General features: G+C 34.9%; 1 protein-coding gene across 2 annotated transcripts; it reads left to right on the top strand.

Annotated features, from left to right (window-relative positions):
* The first annotated feature begins 1,436 nt into the window (after nt 1-1,436).
* LOC148847232 (recQ-mediated instability-like protein) lies at nt 1,437-6,733 on the top strand. Of its 2 annotated transcripts, none has more exons than XM_088948028.1 (5): nt 1,437-1,795; nt 1,882-1,990; nt 2,101-2,162; nt 6,030-6,167; nt 6,354-6,733. In XM_088948028.1, the coding sequence occupies exons 1-4, from the start codon at nt 1,676-1,678 to the stop codon at nt 6,135-6,137; spliced, it is 399 nt and encodes a 132-aa protein (XP_088804154.1). In that variant the 5' UTR covers nt 1,437-1,675; the 3' UTR covers nt 6,138-6,167; nt 6,354-6,733. The 2 variants fall into 2 exon arrangements, with proteins under 2 accessions (XP_088804154.1, XP_088804155.1); XM_088948029.1 differs by having other exon boundaries at nt 1,626-1,795; nt 6,475-6,733.
* Nucleotides 6,734-24,548: the final 17,815 nt, after the last annotated feature.

Here is a 24,548-nt window from a genome sequence, read left to right as displayed (position 1 = left end):
GGTCCAAAACGCTTGTGTTTCAGGTGTTTTGGACCCTGACTTTTTTTTTAATAATAAAAAACAGGTTATAAATTTTCCAAAAAACCAAACTTTGAAAAAAAACTAAAGAAAAAAAAAAGAGTTTTGGCCGTTTCTAAGTATTGATATGATACAGTCGAAACTCGTATCATATCGATACTTTGAACCTTGCTAAGGGGAAATATATAAGATAATAGAAAGACATGATATTAAAATGGTTTTACCAATCACAATCCCATGAATCATTGACCTGTTTATGAGTTGGGCTCGAACTTAATTTTTGCCAAAATGTGAATAAATCCAACCTAAAATCTGAGCTTGACATAGTGTAAGTCAAGCTTGAAACCCGGCCCATCAACATGTCACTAAATCTTGGTGAAAAACCACCTGATTGTAATTTTTTCATATATTATCTCTTTCCGGCATCATAGTTGAACCCTAAACTTCAAGTGCCAAGCATACATAGGAGGATTCAAATAATTTGCCTAAGAAACAAGGCCTAAACCATGTATATTTATAAGTGTGGAAGAGATAAAGAAATATTGTCTAGTAGCTACCGTTTGTGCTTGTGGCCATACATCTAATGAAAAAAAAAAAATAGTTTAATTGCAATGGGCAAATAAAGCTATTACTACAAACCACCTTATAGTCACAGCATTTTTCTTTCTTTTATTTTTTATTTTGTTCATAATTCACTTCCTTATGATCTTCGTAAATTCTTTTTACTTTCCATTTATTACAAGCTTCTCTCTTGTCTCGGACATCTAATTACGTTGTAGCTCTAGTTGTTTTTGTGCCCAAAGTTAAGGGCCAGTTTGGGAGGTCTTCTGCATTGATTAAACTGTGTTGACTGATTAAGCCTATGTTTGGCTTTCCGGGTTTTTCATGTAAGGATTATTTGCGAGGTAGAAAGGTTTTAACTCCTTTTATTTAGGGCAACTTCTCTTCATTTGAATTACTACATTTTTCCTCGTCAGTCCATTCTTATTAAGTATTATATTTACAATATTAACATCCATTCCTTCATTGAATCCTATATTAATTAATTCATATTAAAGAAAATTAAATATATCAAATAATAATTGTTTTTGTTGATCATAAAAATAAAATACAAGTTTAAAATTGAAAAAAGGGAATGTTTTCTATTCAGTGATGAATCAACAATTCAACCTTTTGGGTAAAAAATATATCAACCCTTGATGATATAATTAAATAACAATAAAAATATAAAAAAGACATTTGATCACATCTCTAATATGATAATATTTTATATTAATCATATTAAACAAAAATGTGACAAATAAGAATAATTTTTATTAACATAAAAATATAAAAATAAATTATAACGTGCTCTGGCCTGAATTTAGCCCCACTCTTCTTTGTAAAATAAAAGCAAAGCGAGAAAGAGTAAAGGCGACGTTGCTCCCACCCAGGAACCAACAACCTTTTTCTTTTCTCTGCCTTGAGAAAAAATCAATGTAGCCTTAATAATTCGAAGTTTCGAACCCAAATATAAACGAACCAACTTAGATCTACCTAAATCCGACCCGATCCGATCCGATCCGTTATGCCCTTGAGCTGGACCAGCAGGTTCATTTTCTCTCTGTAACCCCCCACCCCACCACACACACAAGCACGTTTACAGAGAAACGGGGAGATGGATTACAGTCTAGCGGCACTGAAGCTATTGTGTGGGCAGCTGAAGGACGCTCAACCGACCTCATCGCCGTCTGCCATGACCATCGGCGGCATACTCTTCCAACGAGCTTGGTTGCAGGTTTTATTCTTCAAAATGCCCCTTCAAGTTTCTATTTTTCCATTTCGCCTCTCTGTCTTGGGGTTTAGTTCATATATCGAGTGCAGGGTGTTTTGGTCTCAGGCTCCGAGGAGGGGCGTTTTGTTCTAGATGATGGGAGTGGCATTATCGAGCTTTCTCTCAGCAACGATTTTCGTCCCCCAGAATGGAAGACAGGTCCTCTAATCCATGACAGCCTTTCTCTTGTGTTCTCTCTTTCTTTATTCTCTGCAGAAACAGAGCATTTAGCTAATTTTTTTGCTTTTAATTATTATTTTTTGGTGCAGGAATGTACATTATGGTTGTTGGGTTTGTTGTTCTTCGTGCGGGTGAGCTGCCCATGATGAAGGTATGTGATCTCTCCATCACCATTATGTTTGAGCTCTCATCTTTCCTTTCTCTAATTTACGATTAAGTGAATGCTTTTTGCTTGTTTTTAAGAAATAACGAATGCAACGGTCTTAGAGATCATGATTACACCTATTTATTGGGTTTGCTTCAGATTAACATTTCATTTGCTGGAAATCGCTATATTTTATATGCCCAACTGATCAGATATTTTTAGACCCTTAATGATAAAAAAGTGATAATATTTAGCATTTTTATATTCATACAAGCGACCACAAAATTCCCATCACTTAGTTCTGATCTATCCATGACATCTTTTGTTAGAGAACGGGATAATAAAATTTTCCTCGTTACTAGGAGTTAGGTTCCTTTTGGCACACCCTTTATCATTCTAAAACCTTGAACTTGCAGAAACTATTCTTGAATGGTGCATTTGGTCTTACATCCATACCCATGATGCTCTTTCCTACACATGTTCAAGAATTGATTGCTAAGTGAACATTTGGTCTTTCTATCATTAGAAATCTAATAAAAAAGGTCATTACCCAATGTTGGCCCCAGCTATCTGGGGACTGGGGTATTGGGAGGGTAGACTGGGTATGGTTCTAATTTTGGCATTTTTTTCACACAAATTGGTTACCCCCAGACTTGAACCCATATTTGCATGCTTGCCAGCCTGAGATTTTACCACTACACCAAGTAATGGCCCCTATTATTGGAAGTCTAATATATCTAGTAAAATTCTTGACACCCAATTGAGTACCTTAACGTCACTTATCAAAAAAAAAAGAGTACCTTAGCATCTCTATAGTGCTGCAGTAGGATGCTTAAGGTAGTATAATAAACGTATAACTGATTTTGGAAAATATATCATGGAATGATATGTGAAGCATGATTTTCATCATAGAAAAATTTCTATATATAGATGATTTATTCCAATGTTTCATTGCATGAATGATCTGTGAAGCATGATTTTCCTTCTTGAAATAATACAGTAAGAATCTCGTCAATTTCATCCAAAGTTTCGTATGCTTTTATCATAATTATGTTGTCCAGGTACACCACAATGATAGTGATATCCAGAAACACTAAATAATCCTTCATTTCTCAATACCATCCAGAAGTCTCATTCAAATGTGTTATGGGGTATATAGTCCCTGTTTTCATCTCTAAACATGTCTTCTTCAGCTCTGGTGGCAACAGTGGTAGAACGGTCCAGAACTCTTCTGTGCACTAGTGTGAGTTTCAACAATCTTGATCCTCATTGTCTTCCAGAAATATTGGGAAGGGGGGTGTTTAGAGGAAGGAAGGAATCAGCTGGGGTGGTAGAGCTTGGAGCTTTGACTTTCACATTCCTTCCGAGCAAGCAAGGACTGGAGACCACCATGGCACAACAATGCAAACAAACCTAAATTTTCATTGCCATATTTTAAACTTAAAATGCTTATTAAGGGAATCTAAGAGGGAAAGGAGCTAAGGGATTGCTTAGAAATGAACTGTATATGTAGTTGTGATGATCCCAGACTGATTAGTTTGGCCTTCTAATGTGGATTACTAGCGACAGTTTGGAGAAGGATGTACATATGCTGCAATTTTAAGTGTTGTCGATCTTCATTCTTTTAAAAGCATGCAATATAAAATCTTGGAGATAGAATACTGACTGAAAAACCTTTTGAGATGGGACCATGAACATTACATGCAACTTCACAATCTAATTTCCTGGAGTTGTTTATGTTATAAACTTAGAAATCCATGAAGACGGCATATACCTGCCTACCTCTGCTTTTCGGTCTACTGGTAAGGTAAATATTGTGCAATCACCTTATGTGGTGTTAGAAAAAATCTTTTGATCCTTAGAGCATTTGGATTCTTGGGTTGAACCTGTGTGCATTTGGATTTTGAAAATGTGCTTCTTTGTTGCTAGAGTAGCTACGATGGAAGAAGGGAAGGTGAAGCGGTGGGTGATGAGTTTTAGACAGATGCTGGTTCCTATTTCATGTACATTGGTATGAACAGCAAGTTGTGTGAAGCAGATATAGTCTCTGCTTCAATGTTTTAAAATGCAGAGGCGTGATGCGTAGTTCAGAACGTAAGAGGCGTAAGCCTCTCGAACACAAGGAGGCATAAGCCTCCTTAAGAGGAGGGGGATGAAGAGGAAGGAGAGGAGAAAGAAGAGGAAGGTGGAATGAGAAAAACTTTTATATTAAGAAGAATGAAGATGCATAGCACTAGAGCACTAGTTGAAAGGGGGGGGGGTCTTATTGAAGCAGAGCAAGACCCCCCACCCCCACCCCCAACAGAAAAAAACCAAATTGGGCTGCATAGAAAAAGGGGCTGAGGGGTATGGGGTCTTTCCCCTTATCTTTTCTTCCCTTCCCTTCCCTTTCCTATTCTTTTCTTTCTTTTTCTTTTTCTTTTCTTCTCTTTCTTTCTTTTTCTCTTTGTTTTCTTCTCTTTCTTTCTTTTTGTTTCCCTTCCCTTTCTTTTCTTTTTCTATCCTATCCTATCCATTTTTTTCTTTTTTTTTTTGTCTTTTTATATGAGGTGCATACAGTGATTTAAAAAGGCGCGCCTGAGGCGCACAGGCGAGGCACATTTTAGGATTGGTGCCTCACCCAGGTCCTAGGCGTAGCCCATTCAAAAGGCACATGCCTGGTGTGCCTAGGCATGCACCCTTTGAAAATTTTCCGCTTTTTTCTTTTTTTTTAAGTCTGGCAGCTGGACTGGGGGCTCCGCCCTCGAACCCCCATGCCACGCCCCTTGAGGCCAGCCCAAACAAGTTCATGTTAGGGTCTTAAATTCTTAATTTTCATTCACTCACTCACTGAAGCTTCGAGAATCCCCTATTTGGTAGTGTTGTCCATTCATTCATCCTAATAAAATATCTTCTTTAAAGCAATTAAAACTATAAAATTATTATTTTTTGTGTGAAAATTAAGAATTTAAGACCCTAACATGGACTTGTTTGGGCTTGCCTCGAGGGGCATGGCACAAAGGCGGCTTGTAGAATTAGGAATGTAATATGTCCACATTAGCTACTTGATGCAATTGAGAAAAAAAAAAAGAGATTGTGGGTTTTATATGCTTGAAAATGTTTTATATGTGTGATTTCATTTTCAAATTCTCATTTGAATATGCTTTACATATTATATTTATGTACTTTAATTTTAGATAGTAGGTTTTTTAAAACATTTATTTTAAAACTTAAGTTTATATTTTTATTAATATTATGTTTTATAATTTTTTGATTTTTTTTGAATTGTTTGCATTTTTTTTTTTATTTTTTTAGCTTTTTTTTTTTTTAAATTGTGCGCCTTGCCTCAAAAAGGCACGCGCCTCGCATTGTGCCTCAGGCACAAAATGGCCCTTGCGCCTTTTTTGTGCCTTGCGCTTTTAAAACACTGGGTGTATATGAGGCGTATGCCTCTAGTACACCTCATGAAAAAAGCGTATGAGGTGCAGTGGTGCACGCCTCCTCCACCTGAGGCGTACGCCTCAGAGGTGTCAGCGCCTTTGGCATATGCCTCAGGGCGCTTTGGGGGCACCTTGCCTGGAGGTGTGCATCCAGGCGTACGCCTCCCATGCCTTTTAAAACACTGTTATTTATTTATTTGGGGGGGGGGGAGGGGCATCATGATTGTGTGACTGTTGATTCTTGGAATTGTATATGGATGGTCAGTAACAATTTGTAGCCTAACACAAAGAAAAAAAAGAGGTTGAAGATGTCCTATTGAAGAAATGGATAAAACTCAAGTCTGACATCTTCTGCATAGACTTGAACAAATTGGTGACTTCAGTGATGACCAATTGTATGAATGACCTATTTCCAAGATTATGAAAGCTAGACCTGGTTTCATTAAAAATGCAGGTGCACAAGATTGTTGATCTGTCGCCTTTCCCCAATCGAGAAGCAATGTGGCATCTAGAAGTCATTGAGGCATACAAGATGTTTTACGAATCTTCACTTGATGAATGACAGCATCTTCTTTGTACGGGTCTACTTCAGGTGTGTCATGGTGCTTCAATCCACTTGTTTTTCTATATATAAGTTTTTATTTTTCAGATGTATCCAAGTGTTTCACCTCAGCACGTGTTCTATTTTTAGGTTTATGATAAATACTTAACTAATTTCTTGTATAATTAAAGTTTTATAATAAATACTTAACTAATTTCTTGTATAATTTATTTCCAGCACTGGCAAGGTAGTTGAGCTTGAGTCGATGCAAATTTCATCTGAACCACAATGGCCAATCCAATCAAAGAGATCTTCAGCTGTCAAATGGCCATCCTAATCGCATTCTTTTGTGTCACAGGAATTGTGTTTTGAGTCATGAGGAGCACTGATGAAAGAGAAACTAATCAGATGACAATATGTAAAAAGTTTTGGTAATACACCTGTATCTTCTTTCACTTCCATTTGATTGATAGGGGACTATAAAACAATATTATAAAAGATGTCTGATCTAGGAAGAGGAGTTGTTTATCAGACCCCAAATAGTTGGTACAAAGGAAGTCCTCTTATCTTCATGTAAACTTGTATTACCTGAGAAATGAAAAGTGAACTCAGATTAATTTTCTTATGTCTCAATGAAGGGTAGGAGGGCAGCTCATCAGTTAGGAGCTATGTCCTTCGGAAATGACCCTGAGTAGTGATGATCATCCCATATTCCCATGGGATCTCTGACCTCAGCTGGCTGGTAGCCTGCTGAAGTTTTGTCCCACTGTCCCACTGTCCTTTACCAACTCGCATCTAACTACTAACCCGGTTCCTTGACTAAAACAAGAAGTGGCAATTCTTTTACAGTCAAGGCAATCCAACTATCAAGTCTATAATGGTTTTCAGAAAGAACTCTGGGGGGTTTGGTTAGAAGACAACCTAATTACCTACAGCAACCATTAAGGAAGAATGACCCGTATGATTTAAGCACTCATAATCATAATTAATTTGATTATATATATGAGATATGTATTTAACAAAATGAGCATACAAAAACAGAGATTAAACATAACACAACAAAGAACAAGAAGCAAACACCACCAACGTGCAAACCACACTGACCTACATGACTAGGACTCTAACAAGCTGGACACATAGTCACATACTACCACTTGGTTGGACCAAGTGGCCTATGGTTGATAACTATTTATAGGTGCCAACGGGAATAATCATACAATCGATTGAGTATTTGTTCTATGTGGGTTAGCATGCACACTATTAGCACCTTTTCTGACTATTAGTAAATGTGCGTGTGCTTGCATGTGATAATTTCATATAACAATAATAATTTTAATATCTTTATTGGTATTCATTTAAAAAAATAAGTAATTAAAGCATGATTTTCTAGCGGATTTAAATTTTGTATTTTATTTTTATTGTTAATAAGAATACTTCTTATTTATCATATTTATTTTTATGATAAACATTTAATATTTAGAGATGTGCACATCTTTTTGACAAAATTTTGTAATTTCTATAAATTTTTATTTATCTATTTTTTGAGTTTTTATTATATAATTATGATATTATGTGTTGACCCATTTGACTTGAAAGAGAAAATAATATCATTTTTGGGGAATTTTAAAATTTTCTATTCCGTTTCCGTAATTAATTATAAAAACATTTATTGTTTATCATGCTTATCTTTGTTTAATATGATAAATTTATAGTATTTGAGATATGTCAAATTTTTTCTATAAACTTTCTATGTTTTGTTTTGTAATTCTATCTATTTTTTATTTTTTATTATTTAATTATGACATCATTGGTTGACCTGTTTTCTCAAATGATTGGACCACTAGGGTGCAAGTTGTGCGGGTTGGGTCAAGGTTGTGCTCAACCTAGGCCCAATGCCTAAGGCTTGAGCCCAATGTCAAGCTAGAAAAGTAAAATCCCAAACTTTTGGGCCTAGGCCTAGGCCCAGCCCAAGGAACAAAAATCCAAGCCTATTCGTCTAAAATTGATAGTTGAGTTGGTATAGACTACTCATATTGAGCCTGCCCAATTTGTACCCGTAGGAGTCATTGAGCACCAATTAGGTGGGAAAATAATTTCCTTTTTGAGACAGTTTAACTTTTATTTTATTTCCATAATTAATAAAAATAGCTCTCAATTATCACACTTATTTTTGTTTAATATAATGAAATACATAATATTAGAGAATTATCTAAATATTTTCTATAAGACTTTTTTAACAAATTTTGTCTCTATCTTTTTTAAAACTCTTGTTATTTAATTTTTAATAATATGGGTTGACCTATTTAACCTAAAAGGTTCAAACCATTGACCCATCGATTGAATGGGAAAATGATTTTATCTTTATTACAAGGGCAAAACACATCCAGGTAGAATCCGAACGGTTGAATTTATCAACCAACAAAGTGTTTTTAGATCCAACTTGAATTAGAACCTTTTGAGTTCATTTGATTCAACCCTGAGACACCCAGGTTGATAAACGGACTACCTGTTTTCTGTTCAACAATCTTGAGAGGTGTAGACTTATTAGCTGATGTTATCAGCAAAACATTCTTGGTAACAGAAAAGGGAATTCACATAAATTGCATCAATTGGGTGATGTTGTGATTTAAGTTTTTTGCCAAAATAAAATCCAAACGATCTCTTTTTGAACTTGGTCCATTAAAACAGTTATTTGGTTGTGGAAAAGTCTCAACTGTAGGGACAAGTATCTCATCCCAAGTAGGAGGAATCCCCCAACATATTCTAAGAGGAAGAGTAAGGCCCTTTACTATTTATTAGAGGACCCAACATTCACTCCGAAGTCTATAAATAGAACCAAATGTGGAATGTGGCGAACAAGAACACCACATTGGAAATATATTTCTTAAGCAAAACTCTCCCTCCTAATTATCATCTCTACGTAACAATGAGAAAAGAAATCGGGTGTGAAAAGAGTCTCCACCTGAATTGTTGAAAAGAATTTTGGGTCAACTGTCTAAACTTGACACAAGTTCTTTGGACATCACCACTACCAAAATCTTAGAGCCCTGGTTAGCAAAGACATTAGCACAGTGAAACAAAGACGAATTGTACATTAGAGTCCTAAAGCTTATTAGAATTTGGTTGGCAAGCTAATTCTCTCCAAAATCCAGGTGTGGTTATTCCATTATTTATTATTTTATCTTAATATTAAGATCTAGAACTGTTTATGTTAGTGTTGTTTTGAATCAAATCTTGCTTCTAGCAATTCAATTTGGTGTTAGATGTGAGTGCTACATATGGTATGAGCAATTGGGAATTGTTGGTTTGAATTAATTTTGGTGTGACAGGGTTTTTAAGGCTTTTTATCCTTTTTTTTTTCTGAATTAATTAGTGGGCTATTTCAAGTCTTGATTCTGTTATAAAACAGTTAACGTTGGAAGTTTGTTCTTCAAACATTAAAGGCTTTAAATTTGTTTTAAAAAAACTCATGATATACTAAAAATGCTTTTCCTTTTTTTTTTCCTCATATTTCAAGCCTTGATTTGAGTAGGACTGCAAATGATCGAATTGAATAGGTATATGTATATCCATATTTGATTAGAATTCAAATCAGATTGTATCTATCGGATATCTAGCAATTTTTATAATCAAATATTAAGTGGCATAAATAAATTAGGCTAAAAATAATAACAATATCATATTATATTAATAAAATGAGCTAAAAATGACTTTAATATTATATTTTATGATCAAAATAAATTCAAAAAATACTCATGAAACTTGAACATTTGGCTGTGTTTGGTTGCAATGCAAATAAATTTGCACCGATGCAAAATCATGACAGTGCAAATGATTTGAGAGTAAATTCTGACATTTTTGTTTCATATTTTAGCTTAATTTGTTTGATTGCAGTATAAATGAGGTAAAGGCATGAAGCAGAATAAAGTAAAATCCAAAACAAAATTAAACAAAAATATGCATCTTTTACATTTGCACTCCTGTGCATTTGTACTAGTGCAAATAAATTTGCACTACAACCAAACACAACCTTTGGAAAACTTAGTGAAAATACAACACACAAACCAACTTTAATGATGGTTAGAATATAATTTTAAGTATGTATAAGTATATATATTTAAATAGAATCAAATCAGATTAAATCGGATCAGATAGGTCCATATTTTGAATTGAATTTGAATTCAAATTTGGACAATTGGATACCATTTGTTGCCCTAGATTTGAGGAGCAAAAAAAGGCTTAGTTTCTTAGCACCATTAAAAGTTAGTGGCCTACTTATTCTCCTATTTATACTTTGTTTGGAAAATAAGTGGTTGTTCAAAAAAGTACTTGTTGTTGAGGTTTTAGACAAATCGTATAGTCTATAGTGGTAGTTTTTTATTATTTATTGTTTAGATAGTAAGTGGGGACCACATCACTCTTGTTGGGTCCTTTTTGAGTAGTTATTTTAATTGTTTTATGTGTTAGCCGCCCTATAAGGGTGTATTTGTCTTTGTACTCTTTATTATTTCAGACTATAAATAATAGTGAAGAGGGTGACCAACATTATTGCTCTCTTTTCCCTCTCAAATCTCTTATCTTCCTTTTCTCCTTTCTTCTCTTATTCAGGAAATGTTCTTTTCTTTTACAGATTTTTTATTTCAACACTTTTCTATTAGGTATCAAAGCAAGGTTAGGGTTTCTTGAAGTTTTTTTCATGCAGTCCTAGATTAGCCGCATGAGGAGATAAATGGCTGATCGATCTACTTTAGATTATGTAGTTCTTGGATTTTTTGGTGTGATCTAGTCATTAGTAGGGTGATTTATGTTTTGGCATCAGAATCAGGAAGAGCTAGAGTGCGGGGAAGGGTCCTAGTCAAGTTGGACTCTTCAATTTTGATGTGATCTTGGACGTTCAGGTATTGTTGGACTTCTTTAAGTATTCTATAGGGGACAGATAAGTTTCTAGAATTTTCTGGGCCTTTTGGAGTGACCAATTCACTTTTCTCTTTGGTGGGAGAGAGTGGGAGGAGAGAGATTTCTCTTCGGATAGGGTTTTTTTCTTCCAGAAAGGTTTGCTACCTTTGTGTGTGAGATCGATTTGATCTTGGAGGCTCTTGACCTAATTTTTTTTCTGTTTTTAAACTGTTTAAAGTAAAATGGAAAGTTGGAGTACTGAGCAGAAGTCCACCGGTAACATGGGTTTGGGTGTTGGATGAGATTCCAAGACATCAGAGCCATTATGTTAGTAGTAGCAGTAATAGTGGGTCAGAGTGAGTTAGTCTATTTAGTTGTCTAGTTTGGAATGTGAAAGTTGTCGGTTGGGAAAGCATTCTAAGAATTCTTTTAAACCAAGTAATAAAAGTTTCTTTTTTGCTTTTGATATTGTTCATACTGATGTATAGGGTCCTTACCACATTTCTTCCATGGGTGGTTACTGTTATTTTCTCTTGTTTGTGGATGATCATACATGGTATTCTTGGATATATCTGATGAGATCACGTTATGAAATACTCATTTTGATGTGACAATTCTACCAAATGGTTATCACACAATTTGGAGTGAGGACTAAAGTCTTCAGATCAGATAATGCTAGAGAATACTTTGAGAAAGACTTGCCCTCATACTTTTTGGAGCATGGTGTGATTCACCTGAGTAGTTATGCATATACACCATAATAGAATAAGATGGCAGAGATGAAGAATAGACATATTGTGGAGGTGGCAAGGAGCCTTATGGTGTATGCCTCATTTCCTATTCATTTTTTAGGGGATGCAGTTCTCACAACCGTGTATCTGATTAACCATGTTCTTTCATGCACTTTGGGGTTTAAGGCACCTTTCAACTTGCTTTTTCCAATCGGGGAGATATTTTATATACCTTTGAGAGTTTTTGGGTGTGTCTCATTTGTTCACATTCTTGGTCCTCATCGCAAGAAATTGGATTCTAAGGCCAAGAAATGTATTTTCCTTAGGTATGCTCAAAATCAAAATGGGTATTGTTGTTATGATCGAGTGTTGGGGAGTATGTTTGTTACTATGGATATTACCTTTTTCGAGTTTACTTTCTTTTTCTTGAGTGGTTTTCCTTAGGGAGGGTGTTTTGGGGAGGAGAACTCACAATTTGTCCCTCTTCTGGTGTCATTTGTTCCTTTATTTGATCCACCTATTCCACCATCAGCAACTATAGTCCCACTGCCTAATCCACTACGACCAGCCTCACAGGTTTATAAGCGTTACCAGAAGAGGGTTGACTCCACACATGCTTAGATAGAAAAACCTACACCACTCTCCATTAGTCCATCTGAGATCCCAGGTTTGGCTAATATAGTTCCAAGTATTTCCCTTGAGCCCAAGCCTATTATTTCCCCTAATAATGATGTTTCTGCACTTAACACTGTTGTGGTAGTTGATTCCTTTGGTCTTGATCTTCCCATTGCACTTCGCATAGAGAAGAGAAAGTGTACAGTCCATTGCATTTCACACCATCTCTCCCATATTGACCTCCTACTATGCTTTCCTTTCTTCCTTGGATTCTATGTCTATATCTAGGAATGTCAATAAGGCTCTCTTCAAACCTGAGTGTAAACTAGTTATGCAAGAAGAAATTGAAGCCTTAGTTAAAAATCAGACATGGGAAATAGTTGATCTTTCTACAAACAAAGAGACAATCGGATGCAGAATGGTGTTCACTATGAAGTATAAGGTTGATGGCAGCATAGAGAGGTGCAAGGCAAGGTTGGTTGCAAAAAGGCATAGACAGACCTATGGCATTGATTACTTGGAGACTTTTGCACCAATTGCTAAGATGGACTCAATTCGGATTCCCTTGTCCCTAGAAACTACCTATTCATGGCCGATGTTAAAAATGCTTTTCTTAATGGTGATCTATAAGAGGAGGTATATATGGACATTCCAACTGGTTTTTATGAGAATGTTGGTAAGGGAAAAATTTGTAGGCTGGATAAATCACTATATGATTTGAAACGATCACCTAGGGCATGGTTTGACATGTTCAGAGGAACACTTACCTGTTTTGGGTACACACAAATTCAATCCGACCATACTCTCTTTGTAAAAATGAGAGAGGCACTCTTGTCCGTATTGATTGTATATTTAGATGATATAGTTGTTAGAGGAAATGATCTAAAGGAGAATAATGCACTCAAGAAGTCACTACAACAAGAGTTTGAGATCAAGGATATAGGTGAATTGAAATACTTTATGGGGATCGAGGTTACAAGATCCAAGTATGGGATTTCTAATCTATTAGAGAAAGTATGTGTTGGACTTACTACGAGAAATTGGGAAGCTAGGAATTAAACCAACCGATACTCCTATTGACCCAAATCATAGAATTAATACTTTGGATGCTGAGTTGGTTAAGGATGTGGGAAGATACCAGAGGATGGTAGGCTGGCTACTGTATTTATGTATGATACGTCCAAACATCTCTTGTGTTGTTAGTGTTGTGAGTCAGTATATGCATGCTTCTCGGGTTCAGCACTGAGAAGCCATTGAGGTGATACTTGCATACCTGAAGAAGCATCCTAGTAGAGGGATATTCTTCTCAAACCATGAAAATTTAAAGCTGGAATCCTACATAGGTGCAGATTGGGCAGGTTGCTTAGATGATAGGAGATTTGCATCAGGGATATGCACCTTTGTGGGAGGAAATTTGGTCTCATAGGAGAGTAAAAAATAGTCAGTTGTGGCTAGTTCAAGTGTAGAGGCTGAATATAGACCTATGGCTCATGGTGTTTTAGAACTACTTTGGGTGAGATCTCTACTGAGTGAGATTGAAATAAAAGCTAAGGAGCCCATGATGTAGCTTCAATCAATATTTCCCACAATCCAATTCAGCATGACAAGACTAAACACATTGAGGTTGATAGATATTTCATAAGAGAAAGGGTGACAACTGGAAAAGTCTACTTGCCTTACGTTTCCTCTGAACTACAATTGATTGATGTCTTCACCAAAGGGGTTGTAAAGAATAAGCTTGAATACAATCTACGCAAGTTGGGAATGTGTGACATTTACTCTCAACTTGAAGGGGGGTGTTGAGGTTTTAGACAAATCGTGTAGTCTATAGTGATAGTTTTTATTATTTATTGTTTAGATAGGAAGTGGGTACTACATCACTCTTGTTGTGTCATTTTGAGCAGTTATTTTAATTGTTTTATGCTATTTTATGTGTTAGTCGCCATATAAGGGCATATTTGTCTTTGTACTCTTTACTATTTCTAGCTATAAATAATAGTGAAAGGGGCGGCCATCATTATTACTCTCTTTTCTCTCTCAAATCTCTTCTCTTCCTTTTCCCCTTTCTAATCTTCTTCTTCAAGAAATATTCTTTTCTTTTACAGATTTTTTATTTCAACACCTTTCTACTCTTGCTTTTAAGTACTTATTAGTGTTTGGGAGGTTTTTCTCAAACTGCTTATTCTTAAGATGATTGCTTATTTGTATTAAAGTTTTTGGTGAGTGGCTTATCCCACAAGTCCTTATTTTTGTGAAAATGACAATTATAGTCCTGACTTAACATAAAAATGGAGTGACTTTATTCTTGTTTGTTAAGAAGAATGGAAAACGATGTGGAGACATTGACCTGGTTGCCAAAGTTGAAAACAATTTAAAAAAAAATGGAAAACTGATATGGGTGAGGTGAGAAATATGAAAAAAGGAAAAAAAAAGAGAGAATATGGGGTGAGATTGAAACTGTATGAGGGTGAAATTGCCCAATTATTGGTGTTGCAATTATGAAGGTGAGTTGGGAGAAAAATGATAAGGTTTCTAGAAAATTGCCATTTAATTTCTTTTTTCCTTTTAAGTATTTAGCTTTTGGCACTTTTACTCATAAATTTTCAAGATTGGCAAAGAATTTCCAAGCTTGTTTTGCCAAAATAACCAAGTTAAAGTTATAGGAATCTCTCTCTTAGCCCACCCTTGAATTTTTTTATTACAAAAAACATACCCTACTTAGCTCAATTTGTTTTATTTTCTCCTTTCATACCAATCCACTAAAAATTTCTCTTATTTTCCCAATTTCTTCACATAAACCCTTAGGTAGCAAAAAACAAGACATAACATAAGTCAGGATCATAGTGATACCAACTTTTAGCATACTTCCTTACAAGCCAAAGACAAGGTCCCTCTCCAGATCCCAATTTTCTTTTCTACCCTATCCACTAAATAATTAAAAGCACTCTTTAATTTTTTTGATTTGCTAAACTCAGGAGGAATGTTATTAAAAAAATCTATAATTTCTATAAATTCACCTTTTTTCCTTATTAGAACCTACGTAACAAAAACAAATAATCTCAGCACGGTGGCGGATTTGCTGCATTTCAACCTAAAGACATGACTTTAGATTGATCGACTTGTCACTCTACCAGATTTTTTTGGTCTATTTCACTCCAAACCACCCCTCTCTCTCTCTCTCTCTCTAAATACCATTGACTTGGCCAACAACCCAATAATTTGGTCGATTGAATCACTAAATCATTTGGCCCAGTTAATGGGTCACAATTCAGACATGTACACTCTATATTTGTTTTTTGGTATTTTTACTCATTTTTACCCTTAATAACAATAATTCTCATTTTTTATACATGTTTTTGTTTAATATGATGAATATATAATATTAGAAATATGCCCAATTTTTTATTAAATTTATGAAATCACAAATTGACTTCTCTGACTTGGATGGTTAAATTGTTGACCTATCACCATGAGGGAAATGCGGTTCCAATTAGTTTTTAAAATGTTATTTAAGTTTTAGTAGTATTTCCAACCCATAGTCAAATTGGCTACTTAAACCAGTTGACCCCCACCCACCACGTACTACCCACCACAATTTTGAGTCCATTCCACCACTAGACTGCTTACTTGCAAAAAATAATTGTCAATTAATGACTTAGTGACCCAATCAGTTGAACTGTTGAATTGTTTGACCTAGTTAGTGGGGTTATGGGTTAGTAGTTCTCTTATTTTCTTTATCTTTTTTTTTTGTATATCATTTTCATTATCAATAAAAAATTCTTATTTAGAATAGTTATTTTTGCTTAACATGAACATATAATATTAGAAGTGTATCCAATATTTTCTACAAAGTTTCTATATTTTTTTTTTGTGTATTTTAACTATTTGTTACATTTTATTTTTTTAATTGTAACATCATGAGTTAACCCATTTGATTCATATGGTTGAACCACCAATATTCCACCTTGATTTAAAAAATGGTTTCATTTTTAGGTCGGTTTAAAAAAACAATGTTTTTATACTAGGTAAATTGTTGAAACCTCCCCTAAAGCATGGTTTTTGAATCGTTGTTGATCCAGACGGTTGGACCATTCGGCTCGGAAACTATTTAGGCAACCAGTTCCATTTTACCCAAAACTCGGTCCCTGGCCAAAAACCGTTGAATCGGTCATTGACTTGTTGACCCAGGTGGTCAAACCATCGACCCGTTCAATAGTTTTTGGTCATTTTTTTATTTTAATTTTTTTAATTTATTTTGTCAGAATGGGCCGTCCGTTTGGATTGGACAGTCGAACCATTGATTTGGAAACCGATGGACAGAACGATTCCGGTTCCGGGTCATTTTTTAAAACACTGCCCTGATGTTTCTAACTATTGTTGAAACCTCCCCTAAAGTTTGGTAATTGTAATCACCTTCCTTAAATTTTCTAACACATTTGCAAGGAAACCACTTCTATTAGAATCCTTTAACAAGAGGCATGAACATGTCCAAAATACCCATGTAATTACTTTTGGCCAAGAGGAGAGGATTCAAAAATGGTCAGAAAGGGGAGGTTTCAGCAGCACAATTTACCCTTATAATTATGGGCCATAGAGTTAATTAGTGGACAGTGAGAAACAAAATGACTTAAACGCAAGAGTTAATGATGCCTTAAATGTAAGAGTTAATGAGAAATAACACAATAAACTGAAAATAGTATTTCAAATTAGGTTTTATGCTCCTCACAATAAATAGGGTATTTCAATCAAAAAAAAAAAAAAAGAAAAAAAATCCAAAACCACTCAAATGTCTTATATGTGTTACTTTATATTATGCATGTATGTATGTATGTATGTGACAATAATACATATTATATACAGTATTTTATATTACATAAAGTATGATATATTATTTCACATTTTTATTTTTTAATTATGTATAACATTGTGAATTAATCCATTTGATTTGGATGGTTAAACCACCAACCTAGACTGAAAAAAAAAAGGTTTTTTAATCTAGGCCAGTTTAAAGAGCATTATTTTTCCATACTATTAAAACTATGGGGCATAGAGTTAATTATGGACAGTGGGGTTGTTTTTCCAATGCTTAGAGGTTAGGATTGTTCTAAGGAATTTTTTTTTTCTTTTTAATAGTCAGAGTTTAAATTCATTGAATGCTGCCTAAAAAAATCTTAATTTATTTCTCCAAATCAACAAAAAAAGATTGAAAGGGATAAAATAGTAAAGCTAAGTAACATACCAATATTTTTTGTAATATTTTGAGGACAAACGTGAAAAGTGAAAAAGGTTAAGGAAAAAGAGGTAAAAATGCACTAAATAAAATTATTATATTATAACTCTAACTTCTTAACATTAGCAACCAAGGATTGAAATGAAATACAACTTGCTAACTACCTCCAGAAAGGAGATATTTAAATGAGATTTTTTCATAAAACACCCCTCTCGATAGGTTAAAATTTCTCCTCTTCTCATTGCGGGATAAATAATAAAAGCCAAAGACCAATTCTGTACTTCTATTATTGTATAGTATCTGGATGAAGAGAGGACAAAGGAGATGGTTTGATCATTCATTACATCATTTTGGCTGTATTTGGTTTGAAAGAAAAGGTAGGAAAAGCCAAGCAGAAGACGTGTGTTAATGGTGCGACATTTTGTCACCAAATGATACATAATATCTTTCATACATATGTTAAATTTATGAAGAAATATTGATCGGATTTTCATATTTATTAAGAGTATTTAGAGTTTTGTTTGCATCACACGTGTTCAAATCAGTCCCCACAAGACAACGCTCAATAATGTCTCACAGCACATCTCCGCCGTGTATTGGTAACATCTTCAAATGATGACATCGTAATTTCTGGTATTATCATTGGGAGATGTTGTATAAGGAAAATTCCATTGTGGGGCATAGTCTTTTGGGGGGCTGATTTGGTTTTGCATCACACAAATGAATCGATGTGCTATAGGGAAAAATTCTATTTCAATACCCTGAACTTTGAGGGTAGTGTCAAGTTAGTACCTGAATTTTCAAATGTGTCACTGCAGTGCCTAAGTTTTCAAAAGTGTCAAATTGGTCCCTGTCGTTAACCAACCGTCGGATATTTACTGAATTTTCAAACGTGTCACTGCAGTAACACTTGAGACTACCCCCAAGTTGAGGTGGTGGTTTTTTCAAATCCTCCTTTTACTTGATATTTTTTGTCATCGAGGCTTAAATAATTTTAAGCCTCGATAATAATTATTTTCATTTATTAATTTGTTTAAGAAAAAAACACTTTGTGATTGTTGGGGGTCAACTGGTCGGCCACACACATCTTGAAGTCTTAAAAAAATATCTCCTTAATTGCATGCCTTCTTTATCCTCATCTGATGAATTAAGAGTATCTCTATCTCTCTAGATAGATAGATAGAGAGAGAGAGAGAGAGGGTGGGGATGGAGTGGGAGAAAGTTTCATCTTGTTGGGTACGTTCATCTTGGTCTCCTAAGCTCCTTCTGGTTGTAGTTTCTTTGCCTTTCTTACTTGGGCTTGTTTGTATAGGTGGTTCAAGAACCTCTACTTGGGTTTCTTTCTCTTATCACTCTGGGGAGCTAGTATTCCTTCTTCTTCAAATATAGCAACTACTGAATCTACAACGAGGATGACTGGTTTGTCAACTGAGGGAGGTGATGAGAAACATTTGGAAATGCATCCGAAGGTGGAGAGTGTTTCTGTCTTCAATCAATCTTCTTCACCACAGATGGTTTCAGAGATTTTTCAAGTCCAACGACCTGTAAGAGTCTCACACCCTATACCTTTTTCTCATGTTTTAATGATCATATAACTTTACACGGATTTTTTTGAACTTCACCAAGACGTTTCTGTGCGTGTGCTTGCTTTTGCTTTCCTTTCTCTTCACTCTTCTTTCTAGTCCCGTATTTGAAAGTTCTTATTTCTTGAATTTCATAAATATCTGTCAGCTTCTACATGTTTTCCTGTACAAGATTATAGTATCTGCAGAATAGAAATTCAAAAATATATATTCAGAATCTTTTTTCATTACTTTTTTTTTTCAATTCTTTTAGTCCTCGGCTACACAACTAGGGTTAGCCCATCCCCCGAACCCTGGTGCAAGTCGGATTCGATCTCAAGCCTTACCAACCAACCAGTTGGTACCTTTCTTTTTCAAAATTCTTACTTCTTCCTTTTTATTTTTTTCACATCATGTATAGTGTATCCCATAAATAAATCATTGTTGAAGGTGAGGGTTGGGAGATGGGATTCCTTCTCTATATTTGACCCCCATATATCAGTTTCGATTATTATAACCAATCAACCAGTATCATAAAAGTGGTAATCAATCAGATGGATTTTTATCACAATTTATTGAGGTTTTGATTGGTCAAAGCCTTTTCAATATTATATCTTTTCCATATCATAGTTTTTTTATTATAATATGATATATATAATACATATTGTAATACATATATAATATATATTTTTTATTATTATAATATGATATATAATACATATTATATATAATATTTATATTATGTAAAGTATAACATAAATTTTATACATATATAAATATATTATATGCCTAAAAGCCCGACTCGGCTTGGTTTGGGTCTGTATAGGCCCGGGCTCTGGCTTATATTTTTCGATCGAGGTTGACCCATCTAATTCATCCATGTGATTGTGATTGGCCCAACCCAACATGTGTTCATGGTGGTTGGAGCAACCTATCTAATTTGCTCAGAAAAACTTCACGAAGGAGCTACCTTGCCATCGAATTTTTCAGTTCGGGCTTGAACCCACAGACCGATTGTGGGTCAGGCTGAGACTCGGTCCAACTGGCAATATATTTCTATATTATGGTTCAATTCTTGAGGCTCAATTTGTAAATGGTATAAATACAAATATGTACAATACAAATGTATATAAAAATAATATAAAATATAAGGTTTTGTAGTCTACATATTTGTATTTGTACTTCTTCCAAACTGAGCCTTACATATTTGTATTTGTATTCCTTCTAAACTGAGCTTAAGGCTGTATTTGGGTGCAATAATGTAAAACCATGGCAGTGCAAATGATTTGAGTGTAAATTCTGACCTATTTTTGTTTCAACTTTTAGCTTATTTTGTTTGATTGCAGTACAAATGCAGTAAATTAAGACATGAAGTAGAATAAAGTAAAATCCAAAACAAAATTAAATAAGAATTTGCATTTTCTACATTTGCACTCCCATGCATTTGTACTAGTGCAATTAAATTTGCATTGCAACCAAACACAACCTAAATTTGCATTATAAATAAATAAGGCTGTGTTTAGTTGCGTTGTAAATAAATTTGCATTGATGCAAAACTATGATAGTGCAAATGATTTGAGTGTAAATTCTCATCTATTTTTGTTTTAACTTTTAGCCTATTTTGTTTGATTGAAGTACAAAAGAAGTAAATTAAGACCTGAAGCAGAATAAAGTAAAACCTAAAACAAAATTAAACGAGATTTTACATTCTTTTCATTTGCACTCTCATGCATTTATACTAGTGCAAATAAAATTGCACTACAACCAAAGATAGCCTAAGGTACAATATGGACTGAGTTTAAGGTCAAGCCTAATTTGTCCATCCAAGGCTTAGCCCATATTAAAATTTAATACATGTGTTTATGCATGTATGCAAATAAATATTTATAAGTATATGTTATATATAGTTGGGCTAGGCTCAAATTAAGCGTATTGAGATGATGTTTGACTAGCTTGGGCTACGTAAAGCTAGGTCAGGGTTCAGCCCAAAAACTAAAAACAAAAAATCCTGATATTTTGGGCTCAGTCTAGCCCAAAGAATGAAAATCCAAGGCTAACTTGTATAAAATTCCGGACTGGATGTATCCGGGCTTGGATTGGGCCCACCCATATTATACGCTTACGTGTGTGGGTGGAGGGGTGGGGGTAGTCTTTAAAGAGAACTGTAAGGCCCACAAAAAATGCATTTTTTATTGGATAAATTTTTGGGCCATTTCTTCATGTAAGTGTTTCCCTTCTCCCGAGTGGGTAAATCATTTTTCATGGAGGGAAAAGCTACCCTAATTGTTGTGGAACAAAAATTCCCCTATCATAGCATCATATCATTCACTGTCTTATTTCTATTTGTACATGTGCCCTTAAACTTATTATTTAAAATAAAATGTACCAAATTGGAAAAAAAAGTCCAAAGTGATACATAAACACAAAGAAATTATACTTTAAGTGATTATGATAGGAAATTACTTTTTAACGATTTTGATTTCAGCGAAGTAATTATGTTATTACACTAGCAACGAGAGATTTATTACTTCTTTTAAATATTAAAAAATTACTTTCTTCCAATGCGGGGTAAAGATATATATATATAGCTTTAAATGTACTGCATTGGCCCTACCAATAAAGGTGTATTGACCCAAATGCCTCTGGAGGCAGAGAGAGGGGGAATTGGTATGTTGTCGTTGCCTCAACAATAAAATGTAATGCTGCAACGATGCGATTCATTTAAGTAGCATCTTCGGGGCATTTTGGTAATAAAGATGAATAGATGAATAATTTAGGGGTGAAGAAATGGGTAGGTTTTACTTGAAACTGAATGAAACCGATTATGAATTGTCTTTTAACTGACCCTATCCAATTTGTTATAGGGTAGGGTTTAGTTCCAAATTCTTGAAATCGACCTCCACCCAGGCTAGTTCTAGGGTCTAGGGTCTATCCTACATGAACCAATTAAATGAAATGGCCTTTGTTGGCTGACGTGGAATTTGCCTTTGAACCAAATTTGCTTTGAAATAAACCCCAAAATACTTTTTGGTATGTGACTATTTGAATTACAAAGGCCATGGTCTCATTTAGCCATTGAGTTATTTAAGTAATTTGACCATTTATTTTCAATGTAACAATTGAATGTATACAACAATTAATGCAAAAGTTAAAATTTACAAAATTTAAATTTAAATGATAAGTTTTGAAGTTTGAACCATATAATGATAATCTATATATATTAAATTAATCAATTTAATCAATAAAGATAATATAAGTTTTAAACTATATATTATATTTATCAAAAACCGAGTTTTTAAAAAACATGTTTCTTTTTTTTTTTTTTGAAAAGGAATAGTAAAGAAAGAACAGGTTCCACAAGCAAACATTGGAACCGACCCTGGAACCAAACCTAGAACCAACCTTCAAAGGGTATGTTCCATCCAAAAACTTGGAATAGACCCCTATAGGGTGGGTTCCGGTTCCAAAAACTTGGAACCAACCCCTATAGTGTAAGTGCCAAATTCTGCTATGAAACTGAACCGAACCGACCCATGCTCACCCCTAAGTGTGTTGACCAAAATGCCCCCAAAGTTTTTTGTTCAATAACTGAGCTTCAATACACTGTGTTGATGTGACGCTTGAGTAGCATATCCTTGTGCTATGAAGGATAAAAATGGATGTTAGGCTTGGTGGTAGGGGTGTTAATGGACCGATTTTGAATTGAACACTTAATTTCATCCAAATCAAAATCAATTTAAACAGATTGGACATAAAGACCAATAAGACATATTGAATTGGACCTGATCATCCATAATGAATTTATATTGGATTGAATTGGATTAAACCAATATCTGATCCATTGAAGAGGATAAGAATACAAGTGTACATGGACCAGGTTTGGGTTGGAACCAATCTAAATTAAAATCAATTTGAACAGATTTGGTAGTCCAGACATTAAATTGGATCGGTCCAAAATCATCCAAAGTATTAATTGGATTCGATTGGACCTGTTCCATCTGTAATGGGTTCATTTTGGACCGGATTGGATTGGACCAAATCCGGTCCAATTGACACCCCTACTTGGTGGCACAACACCTAATCACCAAATGTTTTCCTTCTTTTTTTTTCCTCGCACCAACCAAAACTGCCCATGTTATGGAAGTGACAACGGACGAGAGAATGAGAGAATGAAGGATTGGGACAAGGCTTCATTTTGTTGGGCACCTTCATCTTCGTCTCCTAAGCTCCTTTTGGTTGTAGTTCCTTTGGTTTTCTTATCTGGGCTTCTTTGTATGGAGGGTTCGTCAGGAACCTCTACTTGGTCTGGTTATCCATTGCTCTGGGGTGCCGGTACCCCTTTTCTTCATCTTCTCCTGCAACAAAAATAACAACCACTGAAACTACACCTATTGCTCTTCAATGAGACTGCCTTGTTTTTCGACTAAAGAAAGTGAGAGACATTTGGAAATACATCCAAAGGCGGTTCCTCTTCATCATGTACAAGAAACTCATTGGTCTGATATTTCTATTTTCTATCAATCTTCTTCACCACAGATGGTTCCTGCAGAGATTCTTCAACTCCAATCACCTGTAAGATTCTTAGTCCCTTTGCCTCTTTTTTCCTTATTCTTATATCGAACGACCCGTGAGAGACGCTTGTGCTTTTCCTTTCTCTTCTCTACTCTTCTTTCTTGCGTCAGGTTTAAACGCTGGATTTGATATATTATGCCATTTCATTCATCTTTTTTTTCCCTTCAGCCTGTTTGTTTGCTGTTCAAATCTGAGCGCACCCGTTTTAGTTTTGTATCCGGTTTGTCTGTAACTACTAACTTGTAATCTTATCTATGCAAAATTTATTGGTAGCCCAAAATTTGCATCGCAAAAATTAATTAAAACAAAAATTTAACCCTTTCCTCCTACCTCAATTCTCTCTCATATGAATGGGGATTTGACTATATGCACTGCAAAGTGCAAACAAACCCTCAACCCAACTACTATGTCTGTCTTTTTTATACTGGTTTTTCTTACTATTTGTCATGGTATTGAATTTTACCCTAAAAAAAAAAACAACAAAAGAATTCCACTTCAATGTATATACTAAACCATTAATCATTTTTTTGGTAGGATGAAAGAAATCAAGAGGGTCTGAGGATCCCAAGTGGTCATCATGGGCATGATGTTGCTCCCGCAGTAATGAAGGAGGCGGGGGAAGATAGCAAATCTGCAGAGAGGCTTAATGGGTCTGGTGTTGCTCCTATAATCATGAAGGTGGCAGAGGAAGATAGCAAATCAGATAGGATTAATGGGTCTAATGTTGATCCCGTAATCATGAAGGTGGCGGAAGAAAATAGCAAATCAAAGAGGATTAATGGGTCTGATGTTGCTCCCACAATTATTAAAATGCAGAAAAATCATA

The sequence above is a fragment of the Nelumbo lutea genome, chromosome 6 (genome assembly GCF_056320005.1).
Source record: "Nelumbo lutea isolate HS-2025 chromosome 6, American lotus-T2T, whole genome shotgun sequence".
In the NCBI taxonomy this organism is placed as follows: Eukaryota; Viridiplantae; Streptophyta; class Magnoliopsida; order Proteales; family Nelumbonaceae; genus Nelumbo; species Nelumbo lutea.
The sequence above is the reverse complement of the archived record's forward strand: the minus strand, read 5'-3'. Positions and strand labels throughout refer to the sequence as shown.